This window comes from Cebidichthys violaceus, unplaced genomic scaffold (assembly GCF_023349555.1).
Source record: "Cebidichthys violaceus isolate CVI_PGR_0920_01 unplaced genomic scaffold, fCebVio1.0.p SCAF_11, whole genome shotgun sequence".
Lineage (NCBI taxonomy): Eukaryota > Metazoa > Chordata > Actinopteri > Perciformes > Stichaeidae > Cebidichthys > Cebidichthys violaceus.
The window spans coordinates 2,448,360-2,464,448 of NW_027176274.1; the positions used below are offsets into that span (position 1 = coordinate 2,448,360).

The 16,089-nt window shown below is 42.4% G+C and overlaps 1 protein-coding gene across 1 annotated transcript; it reads right to left on the minus strand.

The window, feature by feature from the left end:
* Positions 1 to 452: 452 nt before the first annotated feature.
* LOC137892328 (solute carrier family 12 member 8-like) lies at positions 453 to 15,355 on the minus strand. Its single transcript, XM_068737375.1, has 14 exons — positions 15,190 to 15,355; positions 14,367 to 14,507; positions 14,141 to 14,287; positions 12,754 to 12,945; positions 12,399 to 12,630; positions 7,069 to 7,182; positions 6,744 to 6,831; positions 6,474 to 6,561; positions 5,761 to 5,907; positions 2,775 to 3,405; positions 2,574 to 2,671; positions 2,368 to 2,485; positions 1,191 to 1,251; positions 453 to 908 (listed from the first exon to the last, which is right to left on the minus strand). Exons 2-14 carry the CDS (start codon positions 14,499 to 14,501, stop codon positions 740 to 742), a joined length of 2,220 nt encoding a protein of 739 aa, XP_068593476.1. The 5' UTR covers positions 14,502 to 14,507; positions 15,190 to 15,355; the 3' UTR covers positions 453 to 739.
* Positions 15,356 to 16,089: the final 734 nt, after the last annotated feature.

Genomic DNA, 16,089 nt, shown 5'->3' on the forward strand with positions numbered 1-16,089 from the left:
TATATATATATATATATATATATATATATATATATATATATATATATATATATATATATATATATAGATATATATCCATATCCATATATATATCCATATATATATATATATATATATATATAGATATATATCCATATCCATATATATATCCATATATATATATATATATAAAAAAAAGGGAATTTAGGAATAGGCTGATGATGCATCCTAAACTACAGTAAGTGACCGTTAACATAACATTTGTCTTTTAAGACACAGCTCTGTTTTTTTCTGTTTTCCTGTAAAACATTTTTAAACAAGTGAGATGTAGATGTTCTTCTCTGTTATTCTCACTGTCTTTGAATCAGAGGCCACCGATGTTATTTATAAATTAATGTCTAAGTCTAACAACTACAAAAAGCAAACTACCAACAACCTGGGATTTATTTCAGTGATCTGTGGACACGCAGAGGTGAACTAACATATTTTAATGAAACCTTTGTGCCACATGTACATAAGGTATTTAAGCCATATGAGCACCATAATGTCTGGACTATCTGGAAGTGACCCAGCAGTACAGTAATCTGACAACATGTTTTAACAAAGATTGTGTTACTTCAAAAGTTATATCATAATTTTCAGAAGAAAAAAAAAAAGATCTGAGCCACAGTATGTGTGTGCAGAATGAGGCCCACAGGGTTTGAGGCAGAACATGTGGTGTCAGGCTGACAGCTTGATGCAGAGGCAGTGTTTAAGTCAGTCAGTGGAGTGGCGGTTGCACCATCTTGTTGACCCTGATGAATGAGGATTGGTGGTGGCGGTGACGAGAGGCAAAGTCAGCATTTTCCTCTGTGAGCTGCTTGGTTTTCAGCCCGACCCCGAACAGAGAGGGGGTGACGACGATCTCGTCCCGAGGATATCCGTTCCTCCTGAAAGACGAAGAAATGGGTTCCAGGGGACAAGTGTGACATGGGAAACTACGAACTGAAAATCTTATCTGACATTCTATGACAAATACTAGAACCACTAGATAATGACAAGTATGACAAATTACTTTAGTTTCACTCTGTGTTTTATCAATGATCTGGATAGATAATTTAGCAAATAGGTTTCTATGATGAATGACATTTAAAATGTATTATTCATCCGTCACTTATTCCTATAAACTGATTCCCGATTGATCATTTTGTACCATAACAAACACACAATACCTGCAAATGCTATTCAATGTTGATTTGAGCCATGTGAAAAAGCTGAATCGAGCTGCAATACCTGCAAATGAATCAAAAACACAAACAGTCATGACTAGAACGCCACAAATAAAAGAAACTCCGTCGATATTTGACGTGTCAACAGTGCACAGAAGTGTAGTAACAGAGAAACACACAGCATCGCATCAACCACCTGTGGGACAAGTGTTCAACACTCGCAGATATTGTGCTCTGAAATGTAAATCAGACAGCTGAGGCACGCTGTACTGTGGGGAGTTTAATGAACAGGTGCTGGGTGTCCCATCTAAGACATCCTAAGCCTCAACAGCTGCCAGCCTGCCAGGCGAAAAGAGCACAAGTGAAAGTCCCACAAATGTGCCAGAGTACATTACCAGGTCACATCACACAACTGAGCAGGGGGTGACCAACTCTAACCGCTTCAAAAAGGGGTAAACTGCAAATCAAGAGGTCTGTAGTTGGACATAATGGGATGAAATGAATGATCTGATAACACAAAATAAATGCAGGAAGGAGGCAAGATTTAGCTTACATAAAAAGGAATTACTTGCGGACCACTCCCGTTATAAAAGGCCTACAATTAAACACGTTTATGGAATTACCTTGTAATCCTGCTACAAAAATAACACCATGCATAAAGAACATGTTTCCTCCTTTCAGCAGAGAGGAAACCAATCAAGTAAATATCAACACAGAGAATGTGTAATGAAATATGTTCATTAAAAAGCACTAAAAATGCAACGCATGAATAATGATCAACAACTTCCTGCTTACTAAGAAGGCCTTGAAATTCCAGAAGACTCCTCTCTGTGTTCAGGAGGATGGACCAGACGGAGGGACAACACGAAAACACAACAGCTATAGGCGCTAAGCTCAGTGCTGGCTGCAGTAAAACTTCATCCAAATGCATTTTATGTCCACAATGGAAATGGAAAACGCTGCAGAGGTGCAGGTGGTACATGTGAAACACAGAAACCACTCACTCGGTCCCATGTCATGTTAATACAGCATTCCATCAACGTTGGATTTTTTTCATTTGTAATGCATTATTCTTTTCACGTGGGACTTTCCTGTCGGAGTCGAGACATTTGGTCACCCTGACAGGACATCACCATGACGCTAAGTGCGTCTGAACAGGAAATGAAGTGATGGAAATCACCTATAGGTAGTCCAGGACTTGTTTTCCCGATGTAGAAGAAGAGCAGCAAGGCAAAGACTATGTTTGCTAGGGCATAAGCCCACTGAATGACAAACATAATCACAATGGAGCTCAATGCCTGAAAGAAACAAAAAGAATCATTAGATTATGTAAATATGATCTGAAATCAAATATCTACAATGTAGAGCATGACATGTGTAGCCTACCCCGATAAGAGCGGCCCAGTGGTTGCAGAACTTTGCATGCAATGAATCCTGGATGGGTTTGATCTCAAAGCTCTGGTGCTCGGCTTTACCTCCAACACCTGAGGGAGCCAATTAAAGGGTCAGGTTAATAAAAAAACAACAACTATCTTCTATAATCTCTTCTCCTGTCTAGTCTAGTGTTGGATGGTTGGAGCTGATCACCTGTGCTGTGACTGTGAGGGTCAGCAGATGAATCCTGCTCAGCATGGTTTACTTTTGAGCAGCATTCGACTTGTGGTTCTTCTCCAGCCGTGGGCTCCGTGTCTCCACACGGCACCTCAGCTTCCTCTCCTGAGAACCTCTTGCTGTTCTGGTCCAAACCAAAGCTGTCCATCAGCTTCTGCTTAGCAGTGACATTGGCCTTTGCGCCCTCGTATTGACTGCTCAGCTCTTGCGTGGAGGAGGTCTTCTCAGCCCCAGCGTCAACATTCGACACAGGGGGAAAGATCTGGTCCATGTCCTTGGTGAACTCCAACAGAGTGCCTTTACCCCGCGGACTCTCGCCTCCACTCCCGTAGCTCGGAGGATCGGCCTCAATCAGAGGCCTAGAGCTCTGCCTGGATGACCCACGCCGGTTTCTTTTGAGCGGGACGAGGGTCTCCTTCTTCTCCTTAGCCTGCAGCTGGAGGGTCATGGCCACGCTGAAGAAGGAGTAGTCGATGAAGCTATAGGTGAGCAGGAAGTTGATGGTGACGATGGGGGCCAGCACATTGACCTGACCGATGAAGATGAAGGCCAAGGTAAGCAGGCTGGTCAGGAAGATGGCTGCCACTGGAGTCTTGTTTGGGCCTTTCTGTTGAAGAGGGAGCTAGTGTCACAATATTGTTGTCTATTAAAAAACCTAAATATCCAAAACTGGTGATTATTATAACAAACAAAATACATCGTCACAAAGCTGAAATCAGACCTGCTTTTAATCAACTCATGACAAGTTGATGTTCTGGAGATTAGGTTTCACACGACGGTGGTACTGAGAATAAAATGCGTAAAGTCAACACAGCGAGGCTGGGACAAAGAAGATTGTCCCATTGTCCCGATTGAGATGCTGTAGCTTTGCAACCTTTTACCCAAATAAAAGCTCTGGACACCAAAAGGAGAAACAGCCATCGACGGGGAGCGATGAAATGAAACTAAACTTAAAGTTATATTCGTGCAATATAAAAAAAAAAAAAACAGTAGAAAGTTAGCAAACCACATGTTAACATAATTGCTAACCAGCTTGCTTTCACTGCCCAGGTCCTGTCACACAGTTTAAGGAGCACTGCTGTGCTGCCTGGCGGGCCTCCAGAGCACACAGCGGAGCTGGGCCCTGCCCGTCGCCCTTCCTGCGTTTGTTCTGAAGCTTTGATTTGGGCCAAGATGTCTAGGGCCTCATTCCAGCCCACTGAGAGAGGTCAGACACTGCTGCTGGGGTGGACGGGATCAGAACGTCGACGTGACTGTGTGTGTGTGTGTGTGTGTGTGTGTGTGTGTGTGTGTGTGTGTGTGTGTGTGTGTGTGTGTGTGTGTGTGTGTGTGTGCAGTTGTGCAGCAGCAGTGAGCCGTAACTCTTTGCTGTAATGCAGTCAGTCAAGTCACTTCTGTGAAGTGAAGTCGGCACTCTATAGTTAGGCGGTCCTGTCACTGTTTCCTGTTGAGTCCACCCACCGCACCGCCATGTGCATCCAGACTACACACACACTTATTAGCAGTCAAAGGAAGCACTCCGATCCATTACTTAAGTTTAAGTATGAATACTACCCTGTTAAAATACTCCAGTAAAACACAAAAGTCCTGCACTGAAAATGTACAAGTATGCAAGTACAATCAAATGTAATTCATGTATTAAAAGTACTTGCTGCAGATAAAATATTACTCATGCATTAATGTAAAATCATGTTTTTTTTTAATTCTGATTCACATTTGGTTGAGTTGAAGCTAATTTTGAACTATTTCCTTTATAGATTAATCTGCTGGTTATTTTCTGGTTTTTGAAAATTCAGAAAATAGTGATGAATGCCACAATTAAACGGCATAAAGTGATACTTTCACAACGCTCGTTTGGTCCAAAAAAATAGTACAAATGTCAACATTTTTATAAATAAAAAAAAAATTATGGAAAAGCAGCAAATCTTCACAAGCTGGAACCATGAAATGTTGTGGTGTTTTTGATTGAAATAATATGAAATGATTACATTTTCATATGTTTTGTGTGCAAAAAAATTCTATTTTTTTAAAGTAACTAGTAGCTACAACTGTCAAATAATTGTAGTAGAGTAAAAAGTACAATATTTCCATCGAAATTGTAGTAAAGTAGAGGTATAAAGTGGCATGAGAATAAAATACTCAGGTACTGTCAAGTATCTCAAATTTGTACCCAAGTAGAGTACTTGAGTACATGTACTTGGTTACATTTCACAACTAAATATTAGGTCAGAATACAAATTATTGCAGGTAATCAGAGACAAAATTAGTACTACAAACATGTATAACATGACTCAAGTTAATGTGATTTACCTAATAGTTGATGATCAACTATTTAAAGATGTAGTTTAGTTACTTAGGTCAGAAACGAATCCTCTGCAGTCAGCATTTACCAACGTGTTTGACAAGTGATCATTTTAACTCTAAGTACCAGCGTTTCACTGAGCTTTTCACGGGTTGATGGTTTGACACAAGTCTTGATCAACAGAAGCAGATGTTGCTCAGTTGTCATGGAGGCAGAGTTGTCGACACGTGAGCTCAGAAGCCATTCATGATGTAATCCAAAAGTACTTTTAAGAACTTCTCATCCACGATGGATTAAAAGTTCAGCAAAATACAGTTGAAAACTCTGCAAAAAGTCAGTAAGTGCACCGATAGCGATTGTTTGGTCAAATTACTAAAAATAACTTTGATGCTATCGTTTAAAAAAACACGCAGGAATAAATCTTTCATGAGCTTTACAGCATGCTTCTGGGTCCTACTTATTTGGATCATGTCTTCACATGAAGAGCTTATAATGTTTACCATCATAGGAAGGTCTTACTTCATTTGGCTTGAGAGCAAATGACCATTCTGCATTCTGGTGCAGAAACACACACCCTCACCACATAATCTGTACACCGTGGTGAATCTAGCTCCTGTTGTTCAGCATACTGCTAATGTGCAGACGGCTCCATGCACCCACCCCTCTTCCCAGGAAGGCCAGCGCGGGGATGACCCTCTCCCGGGCGATGCACTGGAGGATCCTGGGTGCTCCGTACAGGCCGCCCATGCAGGAAGCCAGGGAGGAGATGTAGAGGCCCAGCAGAAAGAGGAAGCCCACCAAGGAGACCTGGAGGAAGAGGGAAAACAAACACAGGGTGGAAGAGGATGGGGTGTGGTTGAGCGCACACAACAGCTACACCCAGTTCAGTTCCGCTGCAGCCAGCACCTTATAAAAACAATGGGAGCTAACCACTGATGGAAGTCAAGGACCTTTTTTAGCAAAGAGTCGATGATTGGTTAAAGCAAAACGAAATATATTAATACGAGCGCGAGTTTGGCAGTAATACTACACTACTTGTACACTCTAGTTCACAATGTCATGTACGGCAGTGACAACAGGTCTGACCTCTAACCACCACAAACTGGAGCGCTGTACACAAATATACAAGATACATGTGGTTTTGAACAACGCTTTGAAGCAGTATTATGGAAAAGTGCACATCAAATGAACCCTAAGCCTTTAAATCAGCAACGGTTCCTACATCTCAAGACTGAGAACAGGCAGTCAGAACCTGAACTAACCACACCACATCAACAGAGTGAGCCATGATGGGGAATCCCCTCAACTCAACCCTTTCTGTGTTGAGCGGGCCGCTCTGACGGGGCAGCGTGGAAACAGAGACGGGGGTTTACCTTTTCTGCGATCAAGAAGTCATAGCGCAGAGCTTCTCTGGTGCAGATGGCCCCCAGAAGGAAGACAAAGACCAGATACAGGAACCACCTGTGGGTCACCAACAGCACACCGCTATTGCACTTTTACTGTAGTCGTTGTCCCGTGTACTTTATTGTGTAGTGTTACTATGTGGTGTTTTCTTATTTTACAATATTGTTAAGTGTGTGTGTGTGTGTGTGTGTGTGTGTGTGTGTGTGTGTGTGTGTGTGTTTGCTGGGATATCGTCATACGAGGTGAAGACAGCTGCCAGCGTTCCCACAGGGATGTTGTGTTCAGGCCGCTGAAGGTCTGAGCTCATGTTGAAGCCTGCCATAACCCCTACACACACACACACACACACACACACACACACACACACACACACACACACACACACACACACACCACAGAAATGTACACAACATGCTGTACAATACAAAATGTATTTTTACGATGCATATGTAGCTGCAAGAAATGAAGAGTAGGGCTGAAGCGTTGACGGTTAACCTCACAGGGCAGATAAGGTGCTCTTAATCCGTACTGCACATGTGCCACGCAAACTACGAGCCTCCTCACCTGTAGCAGCGGGGAAGAAGACCCCAAAGACCGTGAAGAAGGTTTCTCCCGGGGTGTAATCTGGCATCGTGTTGCTGCTGAGCAGCCCGGCTGAATAACCAATGAAACCGTTTTCTGAGAGAGGAAACAACAACAACAAAGCACATTAGTTGTGAACCGTATGCCAGGATTACCAGCATTGTTTCACTGAGTAAATCAAAGTTCTGCTTCAAGAATAAGTTATAAAATCAACTTCTACTCCAAAAGGCTGTAACGCTCGAGTGCAGGCTGCTCGCTGAGTTTTTGCGCCACATTTCCTGGAGCTGCTGAGACTGACTGGATATGTAAACACATCACGTCTGCACCAGGGGACCTTTTCCCCCTGGAAATACCTGCAGTACCAGAAACCTATACTATAGGTTTGAAACACTGTATCAGTTATAGAGGTTTTCATTCTTTAAAAAAAAAAAAAAAAAAAGTAACAATACATGGAAGCTGGTGGGCAAAATAATATTCTTATTTAACTTTTGATATTCCTCCAAATATATATTAGAGCACTACCTTGGATGTCATGACTGCAATTAGAGACGTTGTGTCTTTTTTTTTTTTTTTTTTTTAACGACAGATGAAAGTAGGAGACTGCAGTCTAACGTCATGACAGCCGGTCCAGTCTAGGTCCGTTGGTTGAACGTGCAGGGAGGGGGGGGGGATTGTTCTGCATTGGTAAAGGGCCATTCAAACAACACAGTCTGAAGGACGGGCCTATGCTACAACACCGGACATTTCCCCCCCCCTCGGTTATCTTGCGATGGGAAAGAATGTGTTCTCTCAGATTAATGACATGTTTATCCAAAAGGAAGTCGCCACCCTTTTCAGAAGCTCGGCAGCTTCCAAGTTTGAGCAAGGAATGAGAGCGAGCGAGAGAGGGAGACAGTGTGAGAGAAAAGAGAAAGAGAGAGAGAGAGACGATTTCTTTTTTTCTTCTTTTGTTTTTGACAAAAGCCCAAACCATGGAAGGCTGGATTGACATGTTACTCCAAAGTATGTTCTCCAGGATGGGAATTTAGGGAGGCTGAAGAAAAAAAAAAAAAAAAAAAAAAAAAAAAAAACTGACATCAAATTGGAGTCGGTGCCCAAACTTTCGTTCACTCTGTGACCCTGCGAGACCGCCCTCTGTCCAAACAATCAGAATATAACAGAACCAGGGCAGTCGGTGTTCATGTCTGCAAGTTTTCCCATAGTGCATTCATCCCACCATGCTCCTCTATCAAAGGAACGCTCAGATGTACATGGCAGCCCCCTGACGTTTTGCACAGCGAGCCAGAAACGGTTATTCTTTGTATGCAAGTTACAATACAAACATTACACCTGCTGAACATCGGCATGTTGAAAAGTGAGCATGTCAGCATGCAGACGTTAACGTGAAGCTCTGAGCACTGCTGTGCAGCCCGGCTGATGCAAACTCAAGTCTCGACGGGTTGAAATCAACTGTAAAGTGAAGAGGGTGGACCTCAATCCCTCTGCTTTATGGACGCCTGTAGAGCAAACTATATTTTGGATAAAGATGTGGTGAAAGCATTCATATTACAGTGTTGTATTGTCTGAGGAACAAGTGTATGGGCAGAGTGGGGTTCCTTTCTGAACTCGGCATTCCTCTGATGCAGGCTGGAATGTGTAGTCAGATTACATGGAGGGTCTGAGGCCTCTCCCCCAGTCTGGCTGACCTCTTGCTCTCCCGCACTAACCAGTATGAACTAGCGGTGCACGGAGAACAGGGCAGGCTGTGATGTTACAGGAGGTGGGGAAGGTCCCACTGGGATGATTGAGAACTATATATTATGGTGTGGATCACAGGAAGAGATGATGTAGCGGTCTCTGGAGCAGCAGGCCTCAGATCTCAGTTCCGGCCTTCCCTCTTTGTCATTTTCCAAAAATGTGGGTGAGTCTGGTTAACACCCTAAACCCCAGACCCAAGCAGCACATTATGGCGTCCCGTTCTGTGGGGAATAGGCTTATATTAAAAAGGGATTGTGTAGGAGTGGCAGATTGTTTTGTGTCCGTGCGCCACAACCAGAAGGTTTTGCGGTTGAATTGTTTGGCTGAAGAGACAATATGCTGGCAGTGTTACTGACCAAACTAAATCATTTACTGCACAAAAAAAAAAAAAAAGACATGAAGTCCTCCTGTCAGGGAAGATAAAGCACCATTCTGAGCCGTCTTACAAGTCGCAATCAGTCACTTAACAGATCGTTAAGGCCGGGGAAATGAGGAAGCTAAGTGCGTCTACAGGTGAGAGTTCATCTACAGACGTAAAAACACCCTGAATCCTTCTACTCCTAATGCTAACAGAGCCGTCAGCGGGGCGCGTTGTACACGTTGAGATAGAGGCTGAGAGTGTGTGCTGACAGAATAAGGATGAGGTCAACTAGATAAATAGATTACAAATTCCAAAACTTTTTGGATTTTAACTGTAGATGCGCTTTACTGTTTGATTTGAACCAAAAAACCCAGTAATTCAGTCTTACCCTTCAAATATCTGTGTTGTTGGGGTTCAAAAGCCACTGAAACTACATCAAAATCAGGAGAATCTAATCACTGAAATCTAGCATAATAAAACAAATACATTATTATTATTATAATAATAAAACACATACTGATTGTTGCATATTCATCTTTGCAATACATACAAAATGAATTAGACTAGGACTGCAACGGTTATTTTCTTGAGTTGTGTGTAGTTTGTAATAAAACAAATATGTAAAAAAAAGATTTTCAGTTTACAATGATATAAAACAGAGACAAGCAGCTAAGTTAAAGAAGCTGGAACAAAAGACTGTATGGCCTTTGAAAAAATACCTGAAACCATTAATTTATTAATTGACAAATCATTAACTCAAAATGTTGCCATTTCAGAGCGTGAACACTGACGGTTAAATGTCCTGTTTTGTATTAAACACCCAGCAAACCGACAGCAAGCCAATATCCCATCATAGCTTCCATATAGTGGGCTATGTCACTTGGCTGACCTGACATGATTAGCTATGGCAGTTTCCGAAAGTGTGCATCGGGGATGAGATATCAAACTTTGACCACGTCCTCCTTTCCTTCGGGATGTGCCTCGGCGTTCACTCGGTGCAGACTAATCTGGGCTGTTTCAAACAAAGCTAGTGGACCTGCTGGTCCTCCGCCAACCATGAGGTCACCAGCACAACACACACATACAGAAGCTCTTAATTGGAAAAACCTGGGAGCAGCCATTATGGGTGGTTCTCCCAACAATTCTTCAGACCTGCAAAGTGGCCTCCGCCTACTATAATATGAAGAAGGTTGGAGGTTGGGAGTGGTGGACAAGTACAGGTTAGGGCAAGGTGGAATTAGAGTCCGTTTAGTTTGTTTGACACTGGGGTGTGAGAAGTTGTGAAGCGTAATCTTGTAAAAAAAAAAAAAAAAACTAGCCACAGCTAGACACAGGCACTATGAGTTCCTGCTGGTTTGCTGGGGGGGGGGGGGGGGAAGCAAACAATAGGACATTAGACTATGTGATTGACTGGATATGTATTTCTTATAGTGTATGTTTTTTTTTCTGTTTATGCAAGATGTAAGCTATTTTGACCCTTTTTATGTCCTGTTCACATAAAGACTGGAACACTTTTCTCCTCCCACTGGACAGGACGTTGACAATCAGTGAGAACAGGAAATGTGGGGAAGGACTTCCTGACTGCCAGCAAAAGAATACAATCTACTCCAAAAAAACGGCAACAATTCCTCACCACAAAATAATTAAAAAAAAAAGAATCTTCTCAGTAAACACGCTGCCAGTTCTCAGACTCGGCTTATTAAACCAGGAGAAAAACAGCATTTTACAGAAGTTTCTGACTAACCTAACCCGACCATGAGGGCAAAGGAAGACAAAAAACTAACAAAAGTTGGTAACGTCTGTATCAAAAAGGTTGTTGGTGTGACACCAGCCTCTTCATGGAGAGGTGGAGGTCGAGCCTCAGCAGAATGAGAGAGCAATACTGACAACAATAAGTAGTACTACAAAGTAGTACTACAGCTACCTCTACTGGCCTGATCAGGTCACAGATATTCACCACTCAGGTCTGTAGTTACCAAACCGTCTCAGTCCACATACTACTCCCCCCCCCCCCCCCCCCCCATTTTTATCAAGCAGGAACAATGGTGTGGAATCTACGAACAAAAGAAGCTCAGGTACAAGCAGGTTAAGCAAGTATAACGCTTAACTCAGATATGCTTTTTCATATGTTGGATTTGAATTATGAGGCTTTTCTTCCCTGTCAACAATCTGGTCATCTTGTGGTATTCATCTCATTTTGATTTTCTGAATAACTAAATCTCGTCTTTCTGGCATCGAAGCACTCTTGTTCATGAATCGTTTCCTAAAAAAAAAAAACACTCTTACTTACTCTTTTTATATTTGGTTATGGCAGGAAAAGCACATTAACTAACAATGTTAACGAGGGCTGCAGTCCAGCATTTACTGCAATTCACTGCAGCAATTAACGTATCAGTTACACCTGTGTTCCACACGTCAAATTGCGGGTTGTGTCGAAGTTGGTCATCTGTCATACTCAGAAATTCTGCCTTATGTAGTCACGCTTCAAAATCCTAAAAGTGGTGTTCATTTGGGAAGATTATGTTGCAGAACAACACGTGTAGATATAAACTTGTGTTTCTATTCTCTCTATTTTCTGCCGTATTCCAAAATACAAATAGAAAAATCCAAATGGCTTTTTGTCGAGGGAACCAGTGCGATGCGTTTACAGAACGTCTGTGAACCGGATTATGTCCGGAGAGTTCACATCTTTACACTTTGTAGTTTTCATGGTTTCCACACAAGGCAGCGTTGTTTTTCTAACGTTCACAGAATGTTCGTGGGGCGTCGTTCTCCTCGGGTTAACGGAACGTTTGTGAAAAGTTGTTTTATTAATGTTTACAGAGTGCTTATGGGATCGCCAGGCGTGGGACATTGTTTATCCTATCCTTCGTGGGAAATTCGCGGGACGTTTTTTCGAGAATTCTCACGGGACGTTGTTTTACTAACGTTTCCAGAGAGGTCCCATTAATAGTATTTGTAGTTTACTTGGTTTCCACACAAAGCAGCAGAAACTACTGACTATGCAGCCAGTGCTTTAGAGGTGTATATCTTACACCAGCTCTCAACCCAAAAACGTATCCTCTCAATATAGTTTGTCCATCTTGTGGAGGCAGCGGTGACCCTTTCTCCGCAACTTCGTCCACCTCCTGGCGGTGGCTCTGCAGTATCGATCGGTCTCTCGAAGGCAGTCCTAACCCTTCACATGCAGTATATTCATGACCCCAAGCCCTACCTGGATCGAGGTGCGTGAAGGTGCCAACGACGAAGTCCAGCGTGGAGACGGCCAGCACAGCCAGCAGCAGCAGCTGGAGTCGGACGATCCACTTCACACCGGCCAGGTTGATTCCAAGCAGTGCCAGCAGCACCGCTGCAGACATGCCACGCACCGCCCACTGGCTCTGCAGGCCCAGCAGCTCCGCCACCGACTCTGAGAAACCCGTGAGGTACATGGCTCCAGCTACGCACTGCAAGGTGGGAGGCAGCATGAGAGGGGCGACAGCAGAAGAAAAAGGTAAAAAGGCGACGCGTGGATCGTCCTCCAAAATCAACCACTGACGTCGAACTGAAAGTCTGGATTGGTTACTCGCCTGTCCGAACACGTAAAGCAGGCCCACGGTGCCCCCGACCCTGCCACCCAGGACGATGGAGATCATGGAGTAGATTCCGCCACTCCCGACGCCACAGTGGTCACACACCCCAATCCCCGACATCACCGTCACTAAAGCAACCAGCACCACCAAGGAGACGAGGAACATCCCGAGCAGCACGCCTGTGTTCCCCTGGAGGATGACGACGGGAGACAACGTGACACAAAATGGAAATAGCATATTTTATTAGAACATTTTTACTCCGATCTTAATGTTTTTTTACTGCTACGAATCCCCATAATTCTATTTGATTCTATTTGGTGAAATCAGGCCCATTAAACCAGGGAAAACATTCAACGTTTTTAACAAGTGATAAGGAAGCAAGTGATTAGATGCTTCTCACTTTCACTCAAGAAATCCCATCTCCCACATGGCCAACTATATGTTTTAGCTGTCAAGTTTTACCCAAACGAATTTACCAATTAAGATCACAGGGTCTTTGTAGCCGTGTCCTGCGATGACACAAGCCCATTAAATTGTTTGGGATCAACTGACGGGGTGACACATGCTTAGTGATGGTTGCAGATAAAAAGAAAAATGAACAGAACTTGAAAGAGATGGTGTGTGAAGCACACCAGACATGAGGCTATAGAGAGGGGAAAAAAACCCATAATATAAAGTAATTTCTGTGTCATTAATCTGCAAAGTCTTAGAACCAGTTAAACATGGATGTTTGACATTATCCATATATAAAGCACCAGTTTGCAAATGGTCACTTGAGACTCGAGTCTACACGGTTATCATTCTAATGCATCTGCTCATACGCGGTCCGCTTTATAATGACAACCGTGAGACACCAGTCTCAATGATAGAGAGTTTGCTTTATTGGTGAGTCGGTGGGTTGTGCGCATAGACTGTAGGTTGTGTGTCCCGATGGGAACCTTCAACACCCAAACATTGTAAATTGTGATTAGTGTGAGAAAGTAAATATTTCTTTGCTCTTTAAAACTGCAGATGAGCGTAACATTCAAGCACACTTTACACTATATAGGCACTTTCAACTGCATTCTCACATATATTGAAATAATAAATACAAAACATCTGCAAAGATTTCTACAGCACCTAGCTGACCAAGAGGATCTCCATCACTAGATGTAGCTCTAGGAACCTTCAGCATGCGTTGACGCACACAGAGGAATCATAGATTTTGGTTAAGATTTAGATTGATTTGAATCTTTACGGTCTGTTATTTTGTCTCTTTAATAAAGACATTTCTTCTTTTGTATTTCTTCTCCATTAACGCACATTAAGACGAATGCACGCATAGTAAGACTGCAGTCTTTCCGTCACTGTCACTTAAAGAGAAAGCAACACGGTGCATACTGACCACCAGGTAGCCGGTACGCAAGAACAGCACCACACCAAAGATGTTGATCATGCAGGTGGTGAAAACTCCATCCCAGGTACCAAAGAGCACCGGCTCCCACACAAACAGTTTGATCCTCCACCACGGCCGGCGAGACTGCTGGAAGCCCTGATCAAAGACAGTAAAAACTACAGGCTGATATTTGGACACCAACAAGTCATCATCACGTTCATTTTGAGGACACTACCTGTGCATCTTCATGAAACAAATCATGGACATGTGTGGTCGTGTTGGTGTCAGCAACTCTCCCCTTCAACAGCGCTGACACGTCTCCCTTCTTGTCACAGGTGTGCACAGTCCAACCGATTGGCAGGGTTTCCATTACAACCTACGAATGTAAACAGTAGTGTCACACTTCCACAGGTGGGCCTATGTGCTCAGAGTTGATCATAGATTGAATGTTAAAAAAAAAAAAAGCAACATGAAGAAATTCAGTTTAGGATTTGAAAATCATCAGCAAGTGACCACATTTCAGGTAGGATTAGATGAGTTTGTGTTGAAACGGAACAGTTTTGGTTCCGCCTATCCCGGTTAAACAGCAACAGGTGCAGCGCGAGACACCCGGATGCAGCAGGGTGCGCTTCTAAAGCTGCGGCTGCAGAGACGTCATTAATGAGCCAGGTTACTAGCTGCTAACTAACAAAATAAATAAATCAGTCGAGACAGGCAGCATTCACTAACGAGCATCAAACAACAATGAACAGATTTCTACAATTGTTTTACATAATTGTTTAGCTATAAATCAACTGTTTTGTCACTCTCCTGTTAAAAAAAAGTTGGTCACTAGTTTGCCAAACCTAATTAACAAACTTTTCAATTTGATGTTTCCAGGTGGCAAAAGTAAAAAATGCTCCAGTAACGACTCTGACTTACTGTCATTCACTCTTAAACGAGGCAATAAGCAAACCGGCACCTTAATAAAATTTCTTTTTTTCCTAAATTGACAAAACAAATTGGCAAAAAAGTAACCTAGCAGGCTCAACTCAACAGTTGGCGAACGTTAAACCTACCTTTCAAAGAGTCCCGTGTCATTCCATGTTGAGAAAATAAATACATAAAGAGGAATAGTCGGCTATGAAAAAGACAAAATCACTTCATTGTTCCCCAAAATGACTCCAGTCCGCATGAACGACTCTCCCGGCTCCTCCTGCCGTTGACAACATGTTCAACGAAAACGTCCGCAGCCCGCAGGTAACGCACAGACCTTTGCAGGGTGTGTTGCGGCTTTGCACCAGGATCCTGTGTTAGCTTTGGCAAGCCCTTCGGTATGTTGACTAATCATTAAAGCGGAGCAATGCACGTAGCACTCTTATCTTTTTTTATTTGTGGAATTATTCCCTAAAACTTGATGGGACTCCAGCTTCTGGGAAAGAAGATTGTGTTTTGGGCCATGAGGTTGTTTGTAGGCCTACATTAGGATGTTCTCTGCAAGTCTACAATCACAAATAACACAGACAACACATCCTGAACGTCTATTTGTGGATTAAAAAAATATATAAAATGTATCTAAAAAGTGTAGCGAGTGGTAGAAATAACGTCTTTGGATGTAACCAGCAGCATACCTGGGGATTCTACTTGATAATCCAGTCTCTAGTTCCACCTTTTGTGTGAGGATTTGCTGCTTTTCTCTGTCATATCTAAAATATTGAATAACTGCTGAGCAAAGCGTAAAATTTGGACTTTTGTATCTCATATATATAAATATATAAATATATATATATATAAATATATATATATATAAATATATATATATATAAATATATAAATATATATATATATATATATATATATATTAAAAAAAAAAAAAACAATTCAAGGTGAAATACTGTGAATTATTTTATTTATAAGAACATGACACACAACAATCAAAACAACAATTTAATAAGATTGTTTACAAATCATAATATATT